Source organism: Salvelinus fontinalis, chromosome 17 (assembly GCF_029448725.1).
Source record: "Salvelinus fontinalis isolate EN_2023a chromosome 17, ASM2944872v1, whole genome shotgun sequence".
Classification (NCBI taxonomy): Eukaryota; Metazoa; Chordata; class Actinopteri; order Salmoniformes; family Salmonidae; genus Salvelinus; species Salvelinus fontinalis.
In genome coordinates, this window is record NC_074681.1 from 34,979,949 (window position 1) to 35,007,053 (window position 27,105).

A 27,105-nucleotide genomic window follows, 5' to 3' on the forward strand; every position below is an offset into this window, starting at 1 on the left:
CCTGATGAGTAGTTGAGGAGTTGAATCAGGTGTGCACAAGTAAGCGGTTCACAACCTTTTCCGTTCCTGGGACCAGCAAATCACCATCAAAAGCTCAAGAACCATCATTTGCGGAGTCGCAGAATTATCCCCAAAATAATATACAGTTTGTCTTGGCGGTCAAATGTAGTTACTTTGAGCAGGGAACAAACGAAAGGCCTATTAGCACAAACAATTAGCATTATGAAAAGTAATGTAACATTGCTTATAATACCATTAATACTCCTAATTGTTATTATTTTTGGAACAAAAAATTTAAAAGATTAAAATATATATATATAATTTGGACCACCGGTAGTACCCCTATGGGGTGGTCCACGGACCCCGGATTGAAAAACACTGGCCTACTGTAAGTAGCAGTAGGGGAAACACTCCTGTGTTGTCAGTAATCTTGTTTAAGTTGCTATATCATTGTTGCTTTTTCTTCTGATGACAATGTTGCAGGTAATATCTTTGGTAACCGTAGTGGTGACCACAGCTCATTTAACACATAGTCCTTCAGTCCACCTGCTGCTACACCAGGGGGCCGCGCTCCAGATGGTCTCTGATTGGTTTCTCACAAGCCCAGGACGGGGCCACTAACAGGCAGCATTAATACCACTGTGTGCGTGTGTGTGTGTGGTCTTCTGCACGTGATTGTGTTCATTATCATTTAGCCTACACGTTTATTCAAATACAGTACCAGTCAAAAGTTGACACAGCTACTCATTCCAGGGTTTTTATTTTTTACTATTTTCTACACAGACTGCAAAGCGGTGAGGGCAAAGGGTACTTTGAAGCATCTCAAATATAAAATATATTTTGATTTGTTTAACACTCTTTGGTTACTACATGATTCCATGTGTTATTTCGTCTTCACTTTTATTCTACAATGTAGCAAATAGTAAAAATTGAGAAAAACCCTTGAATGAGTAGGTGTCCAAACTTTTGACTGGTACTGTACATATCAGGTGTTTCCACAACCTTCAGCCAGTCTACGCGTTTTGTCAGGATGTAGCTTGCTGCCTACACGGTAGTGTTGAGCTGGGGCGTAGAGTGGTTCCATGAGGTGTTGCAGTGTGTCATATGTGGCGTTGCCCTGGTTAAATGGGTAGAACAGGGAGAGGCTGATGGGTAGTAAAGTGATGGGAGGTGGGCTATTGGACATCCCTCTGTCAAGACAGAAGCCACAGCTGTGCAGCTTTCCTTCTGTGCCTCACCTGCTCAAGCATGCAGAAAGAGCAAGTCTGGAGAAATCGTGACGCCCATCTCAATGAGTGGGAGAGGGGAAATTGAGGGAAAAAGGTAAGTGATGGTAGCTGAGAGGAAAGTAGAGAATGTCTGGGGGTGTGATGCTCATCTCAATGCTCTGATCACAGCACTATTTACAGACAGAAAAGGGGACAGAGCAGAGATGGAGAATAGAGTGAGCAGAGTAAAAGGGACTGCACTGACCCTATACACTGGTATATACAAATTGCAGAGAGCATGTCTCTTCTAAACGTTTGATTACCAAGGACATTTTAACCAGGAAATTGAAAGGATGACCCGTGTGCCACTAGATGTGTATTCAGTGGTGGTTGCAGGCCGGTGTAAAATCCAGACACTAGAGGCACAGTACAGGTTGGTATATGGGGAATAGTCCTCAGCTGGCAGACAGGCTCCCCTCTGTAGACATTACCCTAATGCCATACTTTGTAGGATCACATGCCAGTTAACTGTCATTAGACACGCTGCCTGCAAGCAGTCGCTTGGAAACATGTGCCACTTCCACATCTGCTAGACAAACCAGTCACTCCTCTACATGGCCACTTCCCCAATGCAAGCAGCTTAGTACCTGCTTTTTCTGGCTCAGTCTTATGATAATCTATAGACAAGATGCAGAGCTTGTGAAGCTACCTTCCAGAACCCGTTTACAGAACACCAGATTTCCATTTGATGCATCAGCGTGGAATGAATTCCTCAAGTAGTCAATTTACATTGAAAGGCGCCAACTGTCAGTGGCACATGGGTGTCAGTGTCCAAGTATACAGCTAAAAAAAATTAAAACATAAAGGGACAACCCTTCAGAAACTTGAAGCCAATGCATTGCTATAGTAACCTTGCGTGGCTTATCTCTACAACCAAACAAGGATCCAAGGTGATTGGCAGAACCACCCTATTCCCAGTGTTGAAAGCAAGATCAGTTCTCTATTAAATTCAAAACCCCATCAACATGAAAATTGAAAAACAAGATTTTATTTTAGCAAGCTAGTGGATCACAAGTCAATAGGCATCTTGTATCTGCTACTAGGTCGTAGTCAGGTCTTTATCCCAAGCAGAGGTGGATCAGAAGTATTTCTCAGGCCTGGCAGGTGGTTCTGGTCGGGTCAGAATCAGCTCCCCACTGGACACTACGGTAGTCTCTCCATCCAAAGACTTCACTCCTGCCACATCTCTCCCTGGAGGAACAGAATTTTAAGTCAATACCTCAAGCACTAAATCCAACTAGTGCACAAAACAGTTACGTATTTCCAGCTACTTTCAAACCCTGGTCAAATGAAGGTTAGGATATATTGATGTTTGTGCAAATGTAAACCCCATAGTGCTCTAGGACCAGGATTGATGAACACAACTTAACTAAAGCTAGATGATCAAATTTAAAACCATCCCTAGATGGAATATTTTTATTCCATTTTTTTAAACTTACTTTGCCTGTTGCAGCTCTGTTGACAGGAGTGACTTCCAGTAGCGTAGCACATCTCTGTACTACAGTGAATGAATACCTGGATGGAAGGAATGTTGGCATTTATTGGGATGATTCATGTACTAGAGGCAGCTCTGCAGAGTGGTCACTAGCTGGAACAGTCAAACCTAACCTTTACAGCCAATTGGTTTGAATTACTACAATGACAAATTTTGACTTAACAGCCATCCCATCTAGTGCAAAATACTCAGTTCTGCCTCCAGGGAAAGATTGCTAATTAATGTCGACCTGCAGATGGAAAGCAAACCTTTAGCTTGGTATCATTTAGCAGACTCTTATCCAGAGTGACTTACAGGAGAAATTAAGGTTAAGCAGCTTGCTTAAGGGCACAGATCTCACCTACTCAGATTCAAACCAGCGACATCCCAGTTACTGGCCCAACGCCCTTAACTGCTAGGCAGCCCCAAATAGCGACAATTACGCAGGCCATTTGAAAGCCATCAACAGCACCGCTGGCTTTCAACTAGTGACTTGCACGGGAGTGCAGTGGACTTCCTGGCCAATCAGTCAACCATCAGGGAGAAAAGCCCAGCAGACCACGAGGCCTTAATTGAAACTCCTGCTGTAGTAAAGTAAAGATGCAGTACCCTGTCCTTCAGAGGAGCTAAGGTGTGCGCATCCACAAAAGTGAACATCTTGACCACAAAGCGTTTGTAGTGGGTGGGGAACACGACACCAGACGAGCCAGCCACAGGGATCACAGAGGTCAGGTAGCGGTCATCCTGAGACGGACACCTGGAGGGGGGAGACAGTCATGGTTTGTACAACTCTAGGATCTTCCCAAAGTCCCTAGGTTAACATCCTGGTTGGAAGAGCCCCAGTTACTTTACATGGAAGCACAGACTAAAAATTAAAGTAGGAAATGAGCAATAAATGGAGAAAAAAAGCAGCAAGGCAACCATCTTGGTTCTCCAGTTACCCATCAACCAGGAGGTCCCACTTGGGCAGGCTTAGAGGACTGGGGGTGGAGGTGGCCCAGCAATGCTCCAAATTCAGGACCAGGTTAGAGTCAGTCCTCCTCAGGATGTGAACCTCAACATACACTGGCTCCTTTAGGACCTTGACAACTGGGTAGTCTGCGTCGCTATAGTAGGAGGTGTAGGCTTCCACATCTGGAAACAAAGGTTAGAATTCAAACACTTGAAGTGTAAACATTTCATTACAGTGCTGGCCAGCTTACACCACCCCCCCCCCCAAGAATGTTGGAACAGGCATGGTTCCACCCAGGAAGCAACACATTTGAAAGTCTTTATAGAAGAACTTACAGAACCAGGCATGTTAAGCCACAAATCAATTTCCCCTCAGACAACTACAAGCCATTAATGAAAAATGTTATTATTCCAACACAACCGTTTCTCCAACTTACCTTCCACACAACCCTTGTTGTAACATTGTCCGCTGGCCAGTCGGAGAACCAGGCTGATGGGTCCAGGAACAGCAACCGGAGCAGGTGGAGCAACAGTGTTCACATCAACAATCAGTACCTCCACTGCAGTGCCAGAGTACTTACACTGGAACCGCAGCCTAGGAGAGAAACATTTTTACTGTTATGAAACATACATTAGGACCACCAGTATTGGGTTTCTCAACATTGATTGTGTGGGCTAGCTAGCATTTGCAAATCGAGCATCAAATTGGATAACAGTTAGTGTCAGCTTCTTCAGTTAATTAGTCCCCTTGAAATGTCTTAGAGATATCAAAAGAAAGAAATAATAGTTGTAGCATTTAATTGAGCAGAGTGGAATTGGTTGAACATTAAGCCACTGGAGAGAAGACCCACTCAAAATGGCTGTCTCTTGTGATTGAGCCACGAGGTCCAATCCCCACTTCATAGGAAGATGTCATGCTGTTCTCGTAGACCACATAGCCACTGTCCTCCTGAAAGTTACAAAACACATTTATTTGGTGTACACCAACGGGTATATAACAGCCAGGCTTTAAATGAAGAGCAACGCAGGTGTTCATTTTTATCCTCACATTAGATGAGGCACACTGGGTAATTACATAATTAGCCAGTTAACTACCAGGGAGAATAGAACACCAGCAGTGTTTCAGACCAAGATATGACCCCCCAACCCCAGTGGAAGCTACAATGGATTGGATTCATAGACGCTCAAAGATTGAGTGCACAGCACATTAAGACAGCTACCCACCATCAGAGTGGTGCCACATGCAGTGACAGGAAACTGGTATACGGCAAAGACTGTAGTGATGCCAACAGGCTTACAGGGGGTATCCTGCCCACCAAGTAGACTAATGGAATCAAGGTCCAGGTTGGGCCGAGTGGTATCCCTGGCCGCCACCACCACAAACTGACCGTCTCTGCTACACTGAACAGTCACTGGGGAAGGAGATTGCACAGAGAGAAGAAGGCACTTACACTCCATAAATGAGTCTTACAAGTTAGGCTTGGCAGGGATAAGTACAAATAATTATACAAAATTGTAAAATACATGAGAAAAACCAAAACTACAGTTGTTGACTCACCCGCTTTCCCGTAGTAGCACCGCCACCCATCAAAGCAGCAGTTGATCGCTTCACATTGAGCAATAGTAATGGCAGGGGTTCCACAAGTAATCCTCTCTTCCTCCTTTACTTGGCATTTCTCTATAGGAGTGGAAGCCACTGGCCTCTGGATGACCTGCTGAGGCCGCCACTGGGGCTGCTCAGCGTAAGTTACAGGTCTAGTCAGATGCTGTGGACGCATTCCCCACTTCAGTGCACCAAGTACATTGGTCCAGCACACAACCACTACCGCAACTTCAACCCACCCTGCCATTGTTGTACAATATAGGACTGACTCCACTGTACTTCTGTGGCTTGCTGAGGCTTTTATACCTGAGATGTATTCATTACGGAAACCGTTCACCATTTAAGAACCAAACGACCACAAACAGAGCAAAACAAGAGTTTCTATTGGACAAATTGAGGTAGGTCCGCCCCGTTTTGTTCCGTTTGCTTCCGTTTAAGAAAAGTTCTGCAACGGAATCGGCGTATTGAATATACTCCTGATTGAGTGTGTTGGTTTGGCGGGGCCCCTACTCGTTAAGAGTCAAGCCGTCGCCAGCCCTGGGTAGTTAATCAGTCAGGGCCTGGCAGGTGCAGCTCATTGACGGCTCATTTGGCTCTAGGGAGCGATCATTACCTAGGGATTGTGTCTATCAAATTGGCCAATTTAAATGCTGTGAAATTGATAAATTGTCTGTATCACTGGATCCGTCTAAGTAGTCGAAAGTTGCTTCCTCTTCTTGTCTCCTTTCTGTCATTTTCACTGAGCCGAGAATATAGGCTACAAAATAACCAATATTCAGAAGTTTCCTTTCACCAGTCTTCTCAGCACAAATGGAGAAAGGACGAAACCATTTTGGACTATTGAGATATAGTCTCCTTTTGGATTATCCTCTATTAGTCTCCTTCACTTTCTCTCTATCTCTCTCACCTTTTTCTTGTCCCCCCTTCTTCTCTCCATCCTCTCTCTGTCTCTCTCTCCCGTGTTTAATCACAGGAGGTTGGTGGCACCTTAATTGGGGAGAACAGGCTCGTGATAATGGCTGGAGCGGCATAAGTGGAATGGTATCAAATACATCAGACAAATGGTTTCCATGTGTTTGATGCCATTCCATGTATTCCATTCCAGCCATTATTATGAGCCACGCTCTCCTCAGCAGCCTCCACTGTGTTTAATGTACACATTTCAAAAGGACTTAGACACTGAAAAATGATCAAATATTCTCATTGTCTTGACTGCTCATCAGTCTCTAGGGATTGGTCAATACCATGAGCTTGTGCCTATCAAAGGGATCATTTGAATACTTGATTAGTGGTCTGCACAACCTCTTTGGGTCCATCTCAATAGTCTGAAGATGCTTCCTCTTCTTGTCCCCTCTCCTTCATTTTCACCAAAATCTTTTTGAGGGACACCTTTTAGCTATCCCTTAAGACTATTGAAATGCAGCCACTATTTCTCCTTCCTTCCCCTTCTATCTCTCCCTCTCTAATTCTCTCTTGCCCTCCCCCTTCTCACCCCTCTGTCCTCTCTCTCCCATGTATGATTAATGTATTATATTAAGTAGAACTCAGAAGCTGGTTGTGTATGCTGAGGGCCATAACGAATACTTAAAAATGATCTAATATTCTCTTTCTCTTCCCTTCCTCTCCCTCCCCCCTCTCATTTAGATGTATGGGCGTTACACACAGGAGCTCGGTGTGTACGCCAAGGAGGAGGCGGCCCGCCTGCGTGATGGCGGGGGGCTGCGGAGGGTCACCAGTGTTCGCAGTCGGTCGGCAGAGCTGCTGGAGTATGAGAAAGACCCCTGCGCTAAGTGTCATGGTGAGTGACCGACTGACCTCAACATGACCACTCATATTTACTAAGATGTCTAATGACCTCAACATGACCCCTCATATTTACTAAGATGTCTAATGACCTCAACATGACCCCTCATATTTACTAAGATGTCTGATGACCTCAACATGACCACTCATATTTACTAAGATGTCTAATGACCTCAACATGACCCCTCATATTTACTAAGATGTCTAATGACCTCAACATGACCCCTCATATTTACTAAGATGTCTAACGACCTCAACATGACCCCTCATATTTACTAAGATGTCTGATGACCTCAACATGACCCCTCATATTTACTAAGATGTCTAATGACCTCAACATGACCCCTCATATTTACTAAGATGTCTGATGACCTCAACATGACCCCTCATATTTACTAAGATGTCTAATGACCTCAACATGACCACTCATATTTACTAAGATGTCTGATGACCTCAACATGACCCCTCATATTTACTAAGATGTCTGATGACCTCAACATGACCCCTCATATTTACTAAGATGTCTAATGACCTCAACATGACCACTCATATTTACTAAGATGTCTAATGACCTCAACATGACCCCTCATATTTACTAAGATGTCTAATGACCTCAACATGACCCCTCATATTTACTAAGATGTCTAATGACCTCAACATGACCCCTCATATTTACTAAGATGTCTAATGACCTCAACATGACCCCTCATATTTACTAAGATGTCTAATGACCTCAACATGACCCCTCATATTTACTAAGATGTCTAATGACCTCAACATGACCACTCATATTTACTGACCTGTGTAATGACCACAGAAAGACTGCAGTGCCAAGGATCAGAGTGAGCAAGTACTGTGCTCCTATGACCGCTCCTATGACAGCACCATAACCACTGAATTGACAGCATCATCCTATGCTGCACTAACCACCTCACTGACCATAATCTCAGTTAACCCAGAACTAAAGTCTTACGTAATTGGTCAGATGCTTTTAATTAAGAGAAGAGAGAGAACGGGGATCGGAACCAGAACGAAGAGTTCCACCCTCTCTCTTTGAAAGTTACGGGCATGTCTATGGGCCAAATGTCCCTTCCCCTTCTTAAATTCGAAAAATGATAACACCTGCGAACTCGTGATTTGCCCAAATAACCAGTGACGAAAAACCCAAGCACCGAAACTAATGTTGCTCGTGATCTCACGCATTTCGTTATATCATGACAGATCTGCTGTACCATGTATGTTCACCCAGTCTTTCCACGAGAGATAACCCAGACCATAACCTGACCGCTCTGCCCTTATGAACACAAAACACATTTGAAGAGAGGTTCTGATATTATTGGTGCATCCTATCAGCCTCTTAATGAGAGAGATGAGATGAGTAAAGTTATGACACAGCATGATCACTGATGAGCAATCCTGTGCCATGGCCTCGTGGGTGATGGCACTGCTCTTCTGCCAATGTAAAAAAAACAGCCCCCTCTGCTGGTAATGAATGGTCACTTAGTGTGTCTGTGATGACGAGGGCTGCTGTTGTGCATGTCAATAGCCTGTCACCTTCATCTTACTGCGTCACTCCTTTCAACCTCCTGGCTTTTCTCCCCAGAGTAGTACAACATGATGAGGGACAGGAACAAGGAGAGGATGTGCGTGTGTGCGTGTGCGTGTGCGTGTGCGTGTGCGTGTGCGAGAGAGAGAGAGAGAGAGAGAGAGAGAGAGAGAGAGAGAGAGAGAGAGAGAGAGAGAGAGAGAGAGAGAGAGAGACTATCTTTGTGGGTGTGATTTAGAATGCATGTGACTGTGTAGGCTGAAGTTTATGGCTGTGTTCCAACTGCTTTCTATCCGTGTCTCCTACACACCGTGCCCTTGTGGCTACTGAGCCGATTACGATTGGATAGGTGAAAGCATTATCTGAGAAGACTGAAAAGATATGTAGCCAGAGTGGTTGGTTTAGGGACTTTTTCCTCTGTTAATAAGCTAGCTATCAGAAGTAGTTACTGATCAAGTGTAGTACCTATTGTTGTGTTCAGTGAACAGTTGATTTATTCTCAGTCTAAGAGAGAGAGAGAGCGAGAGAGCGAGAGAGAGAGAATACAGTGACAGTATATGCGTGTTTATATTTGTACTAGGAAGCCTGGTTTCTGTTCAGGCTAGAATGAAAGGTGGCCGGCGCTTAGGATAAACGTATCTATAGAGTTAAAAGGGTACTGGCACTCAAACCTTGAAGAGGAAAAACCCAATGAGGCCGAGATGCAAAGACATAACAAAGAGTGAAATTTCACGGGTCTGTAAAATAAAAGGACACAACTCAGCCTCTCTTCAATAAGACTCCTGAGTACCAGCGAGATCTTGCCACGTTCTGATACATGTTGCATAACTTGAGGAGAGCAGAGCCCAGCCATCCTCCCACCAGAGGAGTAGGAGGATGAGTGTTTGCCTCTGTTCTATTCTGTGTGTGTCTCCCTCTGTTCTACTCCACATCCAGAGCCACGGTTTGAGAGCCCTGCCTACACACTCCGTCAAAAGGCTGAGCTGCTCATCGTGACGGTTAGCTTTAGAGAGCGAAAGCGGGTTAGCTAAAATGGAGAAAGCGCTAACTTGCTACGCTAACACTTAATCCAGCGTGACTGACTCCTCTCACTCGCCACCATTGGCCGTCTACTATATTCTATGTTGTACATGTAGTTCTACGGCATTTTATTGTGATGATCTGCGTGCATTAACTTCCATAGACCACATGTTGAAATCAATATTTTTTACAACCTGGAGTTGTGTGGGAAAGACTTGATCCCAGATAACCGGTTGTGGTTTCCAAAGTGTTTCCCGTATTTATTTATCCTGTTTGAGGTGTTCTTCGAGAATTCCTTTGAGATGTGCCAGTGCCTCTCAGGAAATGGGCTTTTCCCATTTCGTGCACTGGTTGCTCGTGATTGTTGTAGCCTATGCTTGCGCTGAGGGAATTTACACTCACATTTGTTTTGATTGCTTTGGCCCACATGTCATTATATCATTTATTTTTGTACGATTCATATTACGAACAGAATAAGCAATTCATTACATGGTGATAAAAATATGCATCTGGCAGACCGTGTGTGTTTTGGATTGAGAAGAAGACATCTGTCACGCTGCTGTGGATATAAGGACGGGCCAAGTCGCCCATGCAAGCACCGGGCAGAGGGCCACCCACCACGTGCCAAACTAGTGTGTGTTTGTGTGTATCTGTTAGCCAGAACGTCTTCCTGAGATAACATAGGTACCACTAGTCGATGGTGCCACTAGTCGATGGTGGGACCACTAGTCTGACTTATTGCCGTGGGATATCGTGGAATAGTCTGTACGACAATACTTTCCTGTGAACATTTTGGATCCCATATATTTTTATGCTGTTTTCAGAAACATTTGAAATTACAAGGCCATATACATGATTATGGGAGAGAAAATGGGAGGTGGGAGGGGTCAACGCAGGGATTAGACCCCGGTCTCCGTCGGGGGCACATGTGTGTCGAGAGAGGGGAATGTTACCCCTTGATCCCGGACCTGCACACTGCAAATATTTTGTCTGAAAATTCAACCTGCACAAAGACATTCCCCCAACAAACCAACCGAGTAAGTTGTAATGGAATTTTATTCAAAATTCTGTCTTGTAGGGGACTCACCTATCAAGATAACACTGAGAATATACAGTGAGCTCCAAAAGTATTGGCACGGTGACAAATGTGTTGTTGTTTTGGCTCTGTACTCCAGCACTTTGGATTTGAAATGATCCAGTGACGACGAGGTTGAACTGCAGACTGTCAGCTTTAATTTGAGTGTTTGGTCCCATATTGATGACATCAAGCTTGTGACTCTACAAACTTGTTGGATACATTTGCTGTTTGTTTGGGTTGTGTTTCACATTATTTTGTGCCCAATAGAAATCAATCAATCAAATGTATTAATAACTCCCTTTTTACATTAGCAGATGTCACAAAGTGCTATACAGAAAACACGCCTAAAACCCCAAACAGCAACCAATGCAGATGTAGAAGCACGATAGCTAGAAAAAACTCCCTAGAAAGGCAGGAACCTAGGAAGAAACCGAGAGAGGAAACAGGCTCTGCGGGGTGGCTAGTCCTCTTCTGGCTGTATCGGGTGGAGATTATAAGAGTATTAAGGCCAGATTGTTCTTCAAGATGTTCAAATGTTCATAGATGACCTGCAGGGTCAAATAATAATCACAGTGGTTATATAGTATGCAACATGTCAGTTCTTCAGGAGTAAATGTCAGTTGCCTTTTCATAGCCGAGTATTCAGAGGTCGAGACAGCAGGTGCGAGAAAGAGAGAGAGAGAGTCAAAAACAGCAGGTCCGGGACAAGGTAGCACATCCGGTGAATGGGTCAGGATTCCATAGCCGCAGGCAGAACAGTTGAAACTGGAGCAGCAGCACGACTGGGTGGACTGCGGACAGCAAGGAGTCTTCAGGCCAGGTAGTCCTGAGGCATGGTCCTAGGGCTCAGGTCCTCCGGGAGGAGAGAGAGAGAATTAGGACACCAGTTCTTGAGTGTCTCCTTTGATCTTAGGTCCTGGCAGTTCTGTGCAGACTCAGGACAACTGAGCTTTGGAGAAGTACGCAGATTCAAAAAGGAGTCCGTAATTTGCTTTCTGATGATCATGATCTTTTCGTCAAAGTAGTTTATGAATTCATCACTGCTGAAGTGAAAGCCATCCTCTCTTGGGGAATGCTTCTTTTTAGTTAGTTTTGCAACAGTATCAAAAATACATTTAGGATTGTTCTCATTCTCCTCAATTAGGTTGGAAAAATAGGATGATCAAGCAGCAGTGAGGGCTCTTCGGTATTGCACGGTACTGTCTTTCCAAGCTAGTCAGAATACTTCCGTTTTGTTGGCATGCCATTTTCGTTCCAATTTTCTGTGAGGTGCTTCAGGGCTCGGGTATTTTCTGTATACCAGGGAGCTAATTTCTTGTGACAAATGTTTGTTTTTAGGGGTGCGACTGCATCTAGAGAATTACGCAATTTATATTTAGATCCTCAGTTAGGTGATTAACCGATTTTTGTACTCCAACATCCTTGGGTAGGTGGAGGGAGTCTGAAAGGGCATCTAGGAATTTTTGAGTCGTCCGAGAATTTGTAGCACGGCTTTTGATGATCCTTGGTTGGGGTCTGAGCAGATTCTTTTTTGCGATTGCAAACGTAATAAGAAGGTGGTCCGATAGTCCAGGATTATGATTAAAAAACATTTAGATCCACAATATTTATTCCACGGAACAAAACTAGATCCAGAGTATGACTGTTACAATGAGTAGGTCTGGAGACATGTTAGACAAAACCAACTGAATCGATGATGCCTCCGTAAGTCTTTTGGAGTGGGTCTGTGGACTTTTCCATGTGAATATTGAAGTCACCAAAAATTTGAATATTATCTGCCATGACTACAAGGTCCGATAGGAATTCAAGGAACTCAGTGATGAATGCTGTATACGGCCCAGGAGGACTGTAAAACAGTAGCTTTAAAAAGTGATTAAGTAGGCTGCATAGATTTCATGACTAGAAGCTCAAAATATGAAAACACTGTCGGAAATGCTAGCAACACCTCTGCCTTTGCAGAGGAGATATGGTCACTAGTGTAACCAGGAGGAGATGCCTCTTTTAACACAGTAAATGTATCAGGCTTGAGCCATGTTTCAGTCAGACCACTCACATCAAGATTATGATCAGTGATTGACTATTGACTCATTGACTATGACTGTAAAGTGACGGATCTAACATTAAGTTGCCCTATTTTGAGATGTGAGATATCACAGTCTCTTTCAATAATGATAGGAATGTTTAGTTTTGCCCAAACTAGATTGAGGCACAAACACAGTCTCAATGGGGATAACTGAATGAAGTGATAATGCATGAGAAGTCAGTGTTTGGAGGATATATTCATTGAAGGCCAGCAAACCGTGCCAATATATCCTCTAAACATCGCTTTCGAAGGCATTATCACTTTTATATGACGAGTTACCAACATATTCAAATCATGATTGACATATTTTCATTAAAAACATTATTTTGATGAATTTCTTCATTCATCCTTCCACAAGATATAGTCCCGGCACAAATCCAGGGTTGCTACCCAAGCTGCCGGTTGTTCGTTCTATTGGTTCGGTTGCCACCCAGTCGTTCAGTCTTTTTGTTCTGTATCTATGGAAGCGACCCAGTCGTTCGTTCTAAATGTTGATTGATAATTGATATGGTGGCTGGCAACATTTTTATCCCTTGCTTGCTAGCTAGCCAACTACGGCAAACTTACAGTCACATCAAAAAGTGCAGCCAGAATAACAGCAAAGTAGCTGCATTTGTTTAAGCTGTTTTCTAGTGACATTTATTTGGATACATCCATAACAATGAGCTAATGAGGTGCGATTTCGCCTGGTATAGAAAATGTGCTCTCTCATCAAGACACTGTTGTTCAGAGGAGCTAGCCAACAACACAGCAACAGTAACACAATCACTTCAAACTGAAGGTGGAAAGACTGCAAACTAACTGCACTTCATTTTGTTTTACCTTTTTCAATTGACATTTCATAAAAATGATGCCAGCTGATCCATGATTCCGACTGACTGAGAAACGTTGCCTGCCTGTCGGTCTCGTCCCGACTCATTCATTACTATGGGACAATTTGAATATTGAAACAATGTTGCAAATGTCGAAGAGGTTTATACAAATCTCTGCTGTTGAAAACTAAATGTTAGTCTAAAAGAAATGTGAGATAATGTCTAGATGCTTTTTATAGTGGAGATCAAGTTTATAAATTGCTTGGCTGGGTTGATGGGACAGTGGGTTGCACAGTCAGATGGAACGGAGTAAATAGGCATGTCATAGATTTAGCCGGTGGTAACTTGTGGAATAGACACCAGCTGGAGTGCGGTTTTAACCAATCAGCATTCAGGATTACTCTATCCTTACGCACGACGCATCGCGGAGTGCCTGGATACAGCCCTTAGCCATGGTATATTGGCCATATACCACAAACCCCTGAGGTGCCTTATTGCCATAATAAACTGGTTACCAATGTAATTAGAGCAGTAAAAATAAATGTTTTGTCATACCCGTGGTATAAGGTCTGATATACCATGGCTGTCAGCCAATCAGCATTCAGGGCTTGAACCACCCAGTTTATAATGGTAAATAATGTTTTGTGTAATTTTGGAGTCACTTTTATTGTAAATAAGAATAGAAAATGTGTCTAAACACTACCATGATTAAGGATAGTCCTGAATGAATCGTGAATAATGATCAGTGAGAAAGTTAGACGCACAAATATCATACCCCGAAGACATGCTAACCTCTCACCATTACAATAACAGGGTTAGCATTTTTTGGGGTATGATATTTGTAGCTAGGATAGTCCACTCGGTAACAATTTGCCGCTGTTTTCCAGGGAGTCCTGGGTTCCATAGAATCAATAAAAACATTTCCGTGTATTCAAACAAACACATTTCAACTTGACTGTTACTTTCTGCATGTAATGATTATAATGGAACAATTCACAAATGCGAACATAAAGCATTTAAGACAACTATCTCTGTTTTGATTCTGAACAGTCTTTGTTTTTAGTCCGAAAGACTAGTCAGACAAGGAGGTACACTACATGGCCAAAGTATGTGGACGCCTGCTCGTCGAACATCTCATTCCAAAATCATGGGTATTAATATGGAGTTGGTCCCCTCCTCTGCTTCTACAACAGCCTCCACTCTTCTGGGAAGGCTTTCCTCTAGATGTTGGAACATTGCTACGGGGACTTGCTTCCACAAGAGCATTCGGGCACTGTTGTTGGGCGATTAGTCCTGGCTCGCAGTTGGTGTTCCAATTCATCCCAGAGGTGTTCAATGGGGTTGAGGTCAGGGTTCTATGCAAGCCAGTCAACTTTTCCACACCGATCTCGACAAACCATTTCTGTATGGACCTCGCTTTGTGCACGGGGGAATTGTCATGCTGAAACAGGAAAGGGCCTTCCCCAAACTGTTGCCACAAAGTTGGAAGCACAGAATCATCTAGAATGTCATTGTATGCTGTAGTGTTTGCCATGTGTTTGATGCCATTCCATTTGCTCCGTTCCAGCCATTTATTATGTGCCGTCCTCCCCTCAACAGCCTCCACTGTCGTCCACAATGAGCTCTGTTTCCTTTGATGAATCAAAGTATGACATGGTGGTGTCACTGGTTGTGCTGCTGTCTTAGTTTTTTCAGAGCTGTTTCCTGTTTCTCACCCCACTGCCATGGAACAACCTTCTTTGTGAGCTACCGTAGTGGCACAGTGAGGGTGGCATAATCCTGGATGAAACCTGAGCAGTAGTTGGCCATGCCAGAGAAGACTCATTATTTGACTTGCATTTTGGGGATTGCATGCATGGTGAATGGCAGTGACTTTTTTCGGGTCAGCTGAGATACCGCCAGCAGAGAAGATGAAAACAGAGAACTTTGGAACACTACTCTCAGGCTGTTCTTGTGGTCAGCTTTTGCTACATACACAATGATGTTGTCGCTGAGGTTTTTCACACCTGCAATGCCTTGGAGTGTCTGACAGCATTCTGGAACACCACTGCAGCTGGCGAGATACCAAAGTTCAACGGTTTATACCTCCTCAGGCCGAGATGAGTGGTGAATGTGGGGAATATCTGCTGTCGGGTGTAGTTCACGTTGGTGATATCCAGCTTTTAGATTCAGCTTGGAAAACACTGTGGTTCTGTTGAGTTTGTGGATGGCGTTGTCCATGGTGTGATGTGACATTCACGTAGAATGGCTGTATTGGCTTCGTGCTTGTCTGCCCAGACTCTGGGTCCTTGGGCTTTGAGGGTGTCAGGATGTGGGAGACCCAGGGATTAGGGCCTACTGGGTCTACTAATCTCCCCACTGGGCAAAAACTGATTGAATCAACGTTGTTTCTATGTAATAAACGTGGAACACTGATTGCATTAGAAAATAGTCATCAACGTAAGCGAATTCCTAATTTTTTTCACCCAACTTTTAACCTCAATCCAATGACATGGTGAAATGTTTTGTTGCTTTTTTTATATTGAATTCACATTAGTTGACAACTCAATCAAATGTAAATGAAGACTAGTTGAACTGATGTCTGTGCCCAGTGGGACTATCTCAACAATGTCATCAGTCTCCAGTGCTTATAGCTCTTCTTCAACTTTTTGGGGGGATGTGGGAAGGCACGCGCCTGTGTGGTTGGCACGTGGGCTGGACTTCGGTGTCTGTGTGAAGCTTCACCTGGGAATCTTTCACCACTCCAATTCCATTGAACATTCTGTATGGTTGTCCACAAGTTCATCTGCCGCTGTGCGCTGGACTGGTGAGGAAGACGGAGTTGATTATCTTGATCAGGCTTAGCTCCTTAGTTGTGTGGTAGCTTAACCGGGAGTAGCCATCGCCTTGAATGACATAGAATGTGCTGGGAGTGTTCTTGTCTCTTGCCTCTACATTTCATGTGAGTGCACCAGCAATGGGCAGTGGGTTTGTGGAGCCGTATCAAAAGATCTTGATTTTGGCTGGGCTGAGCTGCGGCTGTGGCTTAAGTGTATTGAAAACTACCTCTGGTCATGTTCACTGCAGCCCCATCAGAACTACTACTCTGACACCATTTAGCTGAATGTGTGCCTGAGGTTGTCTAACACTTGTCACTACTCACTGCTTGATGAATCTCACCTCGCATTTTCACAGTGTGTTGCACTGACGTGGTTAACTTTCTGGCGTGATCTGTGATGTTTAGCATTGTCTCTGGTGTCTGTGTGCTGCTCCTGTTTTGGTTTTGATCGACACTGCTTTGCAAAGTGATTTTGTTTCCCACAAGCTTTGCACTCTTTTCCTCTTGCCGGACAGTCTCCAGTATGTGTGTATTTGCCTCTATTGGTTGTTTGATCTAACTCTTTCTGTGCACTTGTTGTGTGCTTCTGATGCACTGTATTGACTACAGCAGCTGAGCTCTGCTCTATGCCTGTTGCATGGATTTCAGATAGTTCCAGCGATCTCCTGTGATCGAGAGGGGCGGTTACAGTCATGTCAAGCTCTCTCAGTGCTCTTCTGTGCATGTGACGTGGTAAGGTTGGACCCAGGTGCAGAGAAGAGACCAGACAAGGAATCAGTGGTTAAGGATAAACATAAAACTTTACTGAGAAACGGTAGTCGCAGGATCACAGTGCACTTGAAAACCAACAAACACTATGTCTCAACCTCACTCAGGAAACAAACGCACCCAGTGAACAATTCAAGCTTCTGCAAAGGACCACAGAAAACACACCTCTTTTAACAGGGACACAATCATGAAATAATAAGACACAACTGAGTCCAGTAAAAGTCTCTTGGGTGGTCTCTGCCGCCCTCTGGTGCCAGGAGGAACCACGACAGCGCAGCCTGGACGAGTTACAGCTCTGAATCATCTCCATGTCAATGCCTGCAAACTCAAAGTTATTTGCTAACATGCAGTCTGGTGTGGTAAGTATCTGGGCTCTTGCCTACTTCTTGATCATGACTCACCGTTCCATTACAATACACATAAGAGTCATTGGACGAAGACGTCTTATGTAAGGGGGAGGTTTGTTAAGAGCCCTGACGCTCAGTCTGAACATTAACACGCATTCCTTGCAGTACGGTTTTGGAAGAACCTGATCTTTCATACCAACTAAAAAAAATAATCAAAAAACAAAAGGTTCAATTGATAAACCTTTATAGGGTTAGTGTTCCCACACGACAATATCGCCATGTTACAGCGCGTGTTTACGGAAAACAGACGGAAGACAGAATCGACTACCTGTGCTAATTAGCTATCTGTGTCTCCTAACACCTGTGTGTAAAAGGAAGATGGCTGCCTGAAACGCGCTGCTACTGAAAAATACTGTTGGCTGCAACTGTGTTAAAACTTGTTTTTATTTGATTTATTTTTCTTTCACCTTTTATTTAACAAGGTAGGCCAGTTGAGAACAAGTTCTCATTTACAACTGCGACCTGGCCAGTTAACATGAAGTCTATTTTGCACTTTTTAAATTATTTTGAAGTGATTGGTCCCATCATGTTGCTCAGTTGGTAGAGTATGGTGCTTGCAACACCAAGGTTGGGGGTTCAATTCCCACTGGGGACCAATACAAAAACGTACAAAAATGTATGCACTCACTGTTGTAAATTGCTCTGGATAAGAGTGTCTACTAAAATGTGAAAGTAGGAAGAGTTATGTTTCCAGAATCATACTGCAATTGAGAATCGATTCACTTTTATATGGACTATTTGGCTGTTTTGGCTTCGAGAGCCAAACAGAACATGTAAGGTCCTTGGACTATAAGGATTAACGTTAGGTTCCTTTAGTCCATTATTGGACTTCTTGCCCTGCTGCTCAGTGGCTTTACTTAATATATTGGTACTGAACGTTCTTTTTCAGTTTTGTGTCTGCATACTCTACCGCGAACGTGGCGCAAATGTCATGTGCTCGTTCTCCTTTTAAGTGCAACAACAGTGCTTTCAGCCTAGCATCGCCGGTACATTTTCATGGCTATGGTGTAAAGTTAGAATATCTGCACCCATTTATTCCAACGTGGCCCGACGGAACTAGGGTCACTTTCAGTTTTAAACGGTGCGATTGCTAGCACCATTTCAATGTCCTTTTAGCTAGCTACCAGCTTATTAGCTTTACTTGCCCGAAAGGAAAATTCAGTCAAATGTTTGTGCTGTAATCCATCTCGTTTTTAATCCTCGTCACCATTGTAATATTCCATATGCATGAATAATAAAGTAATGTCCAGACATAGTTCAGTTGATGGTCGTTTATCTAGAAGCGTTGCATGGTTGACACACATATGTTCAGTGGTTGACTGACAACCATAAACTGTAGTACTATGGCTCTACCATGAGGTGTCTTTTACGCTATTGTCGTCGTCAACAATGTAATCAATGTTACTGCACTGTCGGACCTAGAACATTACATGTATGTGTGTCTGTGTGTGCGTGTTCCAACTCAATGTGTTTGTGCGCATACGTGTGTGTGCATGCTCGCCTGAGTGTGTCTGCACTCCCGTTAGCATGGGCAGGTGAGGTGCCAGTCAGCAGGTGCCCTGGCTGGCGGTTGTCAACTGGGTCTATCACGTTGCCATGAACACAGTTGTGCCCCTGCTTCCCCACTGTTCCCTTGGGGACCTCAATGTCCCCCTGTGACCTGCCCCATCACTCTCTGTCTGTCAGCTGTTCTCGCTCTCTCGCTCTCTCGCTCAATTCAATTCAATTCAAAGGGCTTTATTGGCATGGGAAACATATGTTTTCATTGCCAAAGCAAGTGAAATAGATAATAAACAAAAGTGAAATAAACAATAATAAATCTCTCTCCGCCTACTGTCAACTGTGGTTCTGTCGCTCTCTTGATTGATCATTCCTCTCCCTCTTATCTCTTTCCTTTCCCCCCTCTTCCTCCATCTTTCTCTCTCACTTGTCCATCTCTCCCTCCCTACATCAATATTTCTCTCGCCATCTCTCACAAAGATAAGACATGTTTGAATTTCAAATCAGTAGTATACGTTTATTTAAGGATAAAGTCATATTTATATCCTTGTGGCAGTGAAGAGACATTGGCTAAATACAGAAGATATACAGCAACTGTGTCAGTAGAGCACGTTGAGTGTCTTGAGGGACACAGTCTACGAACGCTCTAAATACTGAACCAGTAGAATTCCAGACTTTGCCAGTTCATAGAAAAAGGAGAATAAATTTAGTCTAATGGAGCCTCTTTTCACTGACCTAACTTTATCTATATATATTTTGCATATCTGCCCATAGGCTCTCAAAGGTTCTGTCCCAAATGGGACCCTATTCCCGAGTGCACTACTTTTGGGGCCCATAGGGCTTTGGTCAAAAGTAGTGCACTATATAGGGAACAGGGTGCCAGTTGGGACATGGCCTTTGAGAGGCTATGGGCAGATATGTCTGTGGAGTAAGACAAAGACAGATATATACAGTTGAAGTCGGACGTTTACATACACCTTAGCCAAATACATTTAAACTCAGTCTTTCACAATTCCTGACATTTAATCATAGTAAAAATTCCTTGTCTTAGCTCAGTTAGGAGCACCACTTTATTTTAAGAAAGTGAAATGTCAGAATAATAGTAGAGAGAGTGATTTATTTCATCACATTCCCAGTGGGTCAGAAGTTTACATACATTCAATTAGTATTATTTGCCTTTAAATTGTTTCACTTGGGTCAAACATTTCGGGTAGCCTTCCACAATAAGTTGGTTGAATTTTGGCCCAGTCCTCCTGACAGAGCTGGTGTAGCTGAGTCAGGTTTGTAGGCCTCTTTGCTCGCGCACGCTTTTTCAGTTCTGCCCACAAATTGTCTATAGGATTGAGGTCAGGGCTTTGTGCTGGCCACTCCAACACCTTGACCTTGTTGTCCTTAAGCCATTTTGCCACAACTTTGGAAGTATGTTTGGGGTCATTGACTTCCTGGCTGATGTCTTGAGATGTTCAATATACCCACATAATTTTTCTCCCTCATGATGCCATCTATTTTGTGAAGTGCACCAGTCCCTCCTGCAGCAAAGCACCCCCACAACATAATGCTGCCACCCCCATGCTTCACGGTTGGGATGGTGTTTTTCGGCTTGCAAGCCTCCCCTCTTTTCCTCCAAACATAACGATGGTCATTATGGCCAAACAGTTCTATTTTTGTTTCATCAGACCAGAGGACATTTCTCCAAAAAGTACGATCTTTGTCCCCATGTGCAGTTGCAAACCGTAGTCCGGCTTTTTTTAATGGCGGTTTTGGAGCAGTGGCTTCTTCCTTGCTGAGCGGCCTTTCAGGTTATGTCCATATAGGACTCATTTCACTGTGGATATAGATACTTTTGTACCGGTTTCCTCCAGCATCTTCACAAGGTCCTTTGCTGTTGTTCTGCGATTGATTTGTACTTTTCGCACCAAAGTACGTTCATCTCTAGGAGACAAAACGTGTCTCCTTCCTGAGCGGTATGACGGCTGCGTGGTCCCATGGTGTTTATACTTGCGTAATATTGTTTGTACAGATGAACGTGGTACCTTCAGGCATTTTGGAAATTGCTCCCAAGGATGAACCAGACTTGTGGAGGTCTACAAATTTTTTTCTGAGGTCTTGGCTGATTTCTTTTGATTTTCCCATGATGTCAAGCAAAGAGGCACTGAGTTTAAAGGTAGGCCTTGAAATACATCCACATAATACATATTACTTTACCTTAAAAAAACATATACTATAGTGCAGTTTGTGTAATGCAGTTTGTATAGTGCAGTTTGATTAGTGCAGTTTAAGGCAATTTTACAGTTAACAACTGACGCTATTTCACATGCTGATATTGACTTTGAGTTATCCTTGGCTAGAACTCGAATTGCTAGGGGACTGGACCACGTGAAGGAAAATGTAGGGGAGATGGCGCAGCACAGCTTTCAAACCAGGGATTTCATGGCTAATCGAGGTTAGACAGTAATTCTACTAATACATTATTCATGTATGAATTACACATTGATACATCCAGCCCAAAGAGGGATGTTTAAAAAATACTTAATAATCGCCAAAGTTCCAGAGCATGCCTTTAAAGGAAAAATACACCCAAAACCACTAATTCCTATATTTTACAGTGTTAAATAACACTATGTGAGAACAACATGTTTTGTTTTTCAAGTCAAGTTTTTATTATCACATACACAGGTACAGTGAAATGCCTTTCTTGCTCTTTCCCAACAATGCAGTAATAATCAATATCAGTAGTACTATATTTTTTGTTATTAAAACAAGTAAAGTAAATCAAAAACACACAAGAAATGTTCATTAGAAGAACACGCAAAAGTAAGTAAGCTACATACAGGGTCAGTTCCAGGGTCAGTGGCAAAACCATATTGACAATACCATATTTACTATGTGCAGGGATACTGGAGTGGTAGGGTTAGATGCAGTTTGTACAGTCAGGTCCATAAATATTTGGACATTGACCAAGTTATTATTATTTTAGCTGTCTACCACAGCATATTAGAGTTGAAATTAAACAATGAATATGAGCTGAAAGTGCAGACTTTTTCTATGTGATGCCTCCCTTTTTAAGGGACCAAAAGAAGTTGGACAATTGGCTGCTCAGCTGTTCCATGGCCAGGTGTGTGTTATTCCCTCATCAGTTCATTTACAAGTAAGCAGATAAAAGGTCTAGAGTTGGTTTCAAGTGCAGCATTTGCATTTGGAATCTGTTGCTGTTAACCCTCAATATGAAGTCCGAAGAGCTGTCACTGCCAGTGAAGCAAGCCATCATCAGGCTGACAAATTTCAAACAAACCCATCAGAGAGACAGCTAAAACATTATGTGTGACCAAATCAACTATTTGGTACATTCTTAAAAAGAAAGAATGCACTGTTGAGCTCAGGAACACCAAATGGTCCGGAAGACCACGGAAAACAACTGTGGTGGATGACAGAATAATTCTTTCCCTGGTGAAGAAAAACCCCTTTTACAACAGTTGGCCAGATCAAGGACACCCTCCAGGAGGTAGGCGTATCTGTGTCAAAGTCACCAATCAAGAGAAGACTTCACCAGAGTAAAGACAGAGGGTTTACCACAATATATAAACCATTAGTAAGACTCAAGAACAGGAAGACCAGATTAGGGTTTGCCAAAAAAACATCTAAAAAAGCCTGTACAGTGAATTCTGAAGTGTTTAGGGCTATATTATCTGCACAGATTCAGCCAAATGCATCAAAACTCATTGGACGGCGCTTCACAGTGCAGATGGTCATTAACCCGACGCGTACTGAGAAAACAACCCAATACTTTTTTAAGGCAAAGAAGTTGAATGTTCTGCAATGGCCAAGTCAATCACCTTACCTGAATCCAATTGAGCATGCATTTCACTTGCTGAAGGCAAAACTGAAGGCAAAACGCCCCAAGAACAAGCAGGAACTGAAGACAGCTGCAGTAAAGGCCTGGCAGAGAATCACCAGGGAAGAAACCCAGCATCTGGTGATGTCTATGGATTCCAGACTACAGGCAGTCATTGAGTGCAAAGGATTTGCAACCAAGTATTAAAACTCACAATTTAATTTATGATTACGTTGGTACGTCCAATTGCTTTTGAGCAGTTAAAACTGGGGGGCTATGTTTAAAAATGGTTGTAATTCCTACACGGTTCACACAATAATTTTGATAAAACCCTTCAATTAAAGATGGTCTACACTTAAAGCACATCTTGATTGTTCCGTTTCAAATCCATTGTGGTGGCGTACAGAGGCAAACTGATGCAAATTATGTCGCTGTTCAAGTACTTATGGACCTGACTGTATAGGGGTAATGTGACTAGAAATTATAATATATGATAAACAGAGAAGCAGCTTGTGTGTGTGTGTGTGTGTGTGTGTGTGTGTGTGTGTGTGTGTGTGTGTGTGTGTGTGTGTGTGTGTGTGTGTGTGTGTTTAGAGTCAGCATGGATGTGTGTGGGTGTTATGTTAATGTGAACAAATTGTGTGTTAATTTGAGTGTGTGTGTGTTGTTGTTTCAGTTTGAGTGAGAATGTAGAGTATGCATAGAGTCAGAGCAAAAATACAAATAAAACAGAAAGGTCAATGCACATAGTCTGTGTAGCCGTTTTGTTAGCTCTGTAGTAGTGTCATGGCTTGGGGATAGAAGCTGTTCAGGAGCCTGTTGGTGTCAGACTTGTTGGTACGGTACCGCTTGCCATGCGGAAGCAGAGAGAACATTCTATGGCTTGGGTGGCTGGAGTCTTAATAAGTCGACTGCAAAACCTACAATGCAATAGCTAGCACACAATAATACCAAAGTCAATATCAGCATGTGAAGTAGCTATAGCAGTTAGCTATAAAATTTCCTTAACAAACTGCACTATCAATTTAGGAGTTTACAATCTCACCATATTCAACCTGCAAACCTGGTCTTATAGACTAGACGTAACGTTTATTTTTTATTTTTTTATTTTACCTTTATTTAACCAGGTAGGCCAGTTGAGAACAAGTTCTCATTTACAACTGCGACCTGGCCAAAATAAATCAAAGCAGTGAGACAAAACAACAACATAGTAAGTGTAAATCCGAGAAACTCAAATTGGTATGATATGTTACGTTTGGTATGGTTACACAAGACAGATGGTTATTTGAGGCAACAAAAAAAAGTAGGGTGGTTGGTCGTATTATAACGTGAATGTCTAGCAACCCAAAAGTTGCTAGTCATCTTATCACTGACAACGTTAGCATTTTAGCTAACTACCAACTTTTCAACTACTTAGCATGTTAGCTAACAAATTAATACATAGCATACGAAACGTAACATGGAGTATCTCAGATTTACTTACAGACTAATATGAATACGAATGCTTTGAGCCCAGATTGAGCATTGAGATAATAATTAATAGAAAGATGACTTTTAGTTCGTGAAAATGTCTATCGCACGTCAGATTTCAGTACTGGCCGATGTCATGTGTTATGACATCGGCCAGTACTGAAATCTGACGTGCGATAGACATTTTCATGTTATCTTCTCGCTCTAATGAGCCATTTACTATATTTTTGCGATAATCCCGACCTTGAGAAATTTGTTATTTAACAGAGGTTCACCACATTTCTCATATTTTTCTGATTCAGTCCGTGGTGTTTAGCTTAGTGCTGTTACGAACTTCAGACGTCGATCTGCAGGTGCTGGAAAGGGTTAGGCTTAGGGGAAAGGTAACATGTTAAGTAGTTGCAAAGTAGCGAAAAAGTAGTAAGTAGTTGAAAAGATGCTAAATTTGTCAGTGACGAAATTTGAATGGTCAACCTTTGGGTTGCTAGATGTTCATGTTTTACGCCAACTAGCCACCCACTCAAGTTTTTGACTTATGTAACCATCTGTCTTATGTAACCATAACAAACGTAACATATTGTACTAATTTGAGTGTTTCGCATTTACGTTTACTATGTTAAATCCAGTCTATGATACCAGGCTGCAATGCTATGTCATACCGGCTGTATTTCTGCCTGTGTGAACGGGAAGAGTTCAGATGCACATGAAAACATTAAATTACCCCAGGAATCGATAGAACATTGCTCAGAGATGCACAAATACGATATAACATAAAAAATGGGTGAATCTTTCCTTTAATTTGACCCTCCGCACAGCAGGAACATAATCCAGCAGCCACAGGAAATGTGAATAATTATGTGGATTTTGATTCATCTACATTTTTGTAGGGGTTAATCCCTTTTTCGTGAGGGCAAATCATGTCTCTCTCTTTCCACCCATCACCAAGTCCATTCATTCCCTTCCTCATTCATTCAGCTCAACATGTTGGAATGCCTCTGTCCATCCTTCCCACTGGCTTTTCACACAGTGTTCCTTCTGTCCACATTTCTCTTTTCTTATATTTTTTGGCTCTCTCTCTCTCTGCCTGTTACTGTGACTATTTCTCGCTTATCTTATGCTTTATTTTCCTATGGTTTTCCCTCTCTCCTTTCTCTCCCACCCATCTCTCCCTTTCCTCCCTCTCTCCTCTCTCCCTCCTCCAGTGTGTACGTCTCGCTGTCAGAAGTTCCTGATCTCGCGTGTGGGCGAGGACTGGATCTTTCTCATCCTACTGGGTCTGGTCATGGCCCTGGTCAGCTGGGTGATGGACTATGCTATCGCCTTCTGTCAGCAAGGTGAGTGAGAGGGAGAGCGATAGAGAGAGAGAGAGAGGGGAGGGGTAGGTAGGGCGGGCGGGAGAGAGAGCGAGAGTGGGATATATTATTGGGTGTAGTCATGGCCCTGGTCACAGTGGTCAGCTAAGTGATGGACTAGGCCATAGCCTAGGCTTTAAGGGCATGGAAGGAGAGAGAGAAAGAGAGAACGGGACAGAGGAAGAGAGAACAGGACAGAGGGAGAGAGAAAGAGAAAAGAGAACAGGACAGAGGGAGAAAGAGAGAACGGGACAGAGGGAGGGAGAAAGAGAGAACAGGACAGAGGGAGGGAGAAAGAGAGAATGGGACAGAGGGAGGGAGAAAGAGAGAATGGGACAGAGGGAGGGAGAAAGAGAGAACAAGACATAGGGAGGGAGAAAGAGAGAACGGGACAGAGGGAGGGAGAAAGAGAGAACGGGACAGAGGGAGGGAGAAAGAGAGAACGGGACAGAGGGAGGGAGAAAGAGAGAGAACAGGACATAGGGAGGGAGAAAGAGAGAATGGGACAGAGGGAGGGAGAAAGAGAGAATGGGACAGAGGGAGGGAGAAAGAGAGAACGGGACAGAGGGAGGGAGAAAGAGAGAACGGGACAGAGGGAGGGAGAAAGAGAGAACGGGACAGAGGGAGGGAGAAAGAGAGAACGGGACAGAGGGAGGGAGAAAGAGAGAACGGGACAGAGGGAGGGAGAGAGAGAGAGAACGGAGGGAGGGAGAAAGAGAGAAAGGTAGCTGGCATGAGAGCGAGAGAGATATTCCGAGCCCCCCTAGTGTAAAAAAAAGTTTATTTAATTGGTGTTATGTATCTCTGTGTGTCTGTGCAGCTCAGAAGTGGATGTACGGGGGACTGGACAGTAACATGCTCCTGCAGTACCTGGCATGGGTCACCTACCCAGTGGTGCTCATCACTTTCTCAGCAGGGTTCACACAGATACTGTCCCCGCAGGCTGTGGGTAAGAGACACACCCACGCTCAAGTGTGACACACACACATACACACACACGCAAGTACATGAATGGGCGCGCATACACACACACATATACTCTCATTGAATTTCACCTCACTCCTAAATTCATTGCTAATCATGCACACTCATATATGTAAATACCTCATTTACATACAGAATGAAACACTGTACATGATTGTTTAAAGGTCACAGATGTATGGAGTGGACTCAGTTCACAAAAGTAGTTGGCAAAGGTTATACAACTTCAGGACATCCTTGACTATATCCTTGAAACCGCTAGTACTGACAGCCTTGAATACATACATAATCTTGAAGTTGATGCATGAATATACCTTTTTCTCCCCTTCCTTCTCTCTC

At 43.3% G+C, this 27,105-nt stretch overlaps 2 protein-coding genes across 11 annotated transcripts in view; one reads left to right on the forward strand and one right to left on the reverse strand.

Moving 5' to 3' along the window:
- Window positions 1–27,105, forward strand: part of clcn2a (chloride channel, voltage-sensitive 2a) — a 60,753-nt gene that overhangs the window by 19,074 nt on the left and 14,574 nt on the right. For 9 of the 10 annotated variants that reach the window (XM_055867175.1, XM_055867176.1, XM_055867183.1 and 6 more), the window contains exons 2-4: window positions 6,941–7,094; window positions 25,636–25,767; window positions 26,606–26,734. In XM_055867175.1, the coding sequence (XP_055723150.1) occupies window positions 6,941–7,094; window positions 25,636–25,767; window positions 26,606–26,734 (415 nt within the window). Of the gene's footprint in view, window positions 1–6,940; window positions 7,095–20,002; window positions 21,296–25,635; window positions 25,768–26,605; window positions 26,735–27,105 lie in introns of those variants that run through there. The other variant, XM_055867182.1, reaches the window with a different exon arrangement.
- On the reverse strand, window positions 2,237–5,726 carry LOC129814215 (zona pellucida sperm-binding protein 4-like). The gene is made up of 8 exons (XM_055867185.1): window positions 5,252–5,726; window positions 4,918–5,105; window positions 4,545–4,642; window positions 4,131–4,288; window positions 3,684–3,876; window positions 3,352–3,499; window positions 2,708–2,783; window positions 2,237–2,459 (listed from the first exon to the last, which is right to left on the reverse strand). The coding sequence occupies exons 1-8, from the start codon at window positions 5,634–5,636 to the stop codon at window positions 2,347–2,349; spliced, it is 1,359 nt and encodes a 452-aa protein (XP_055723160.1). The 5' UTR covers window positions 5,637–5,726; the 3' UTR covers window positions 2,237–2,346.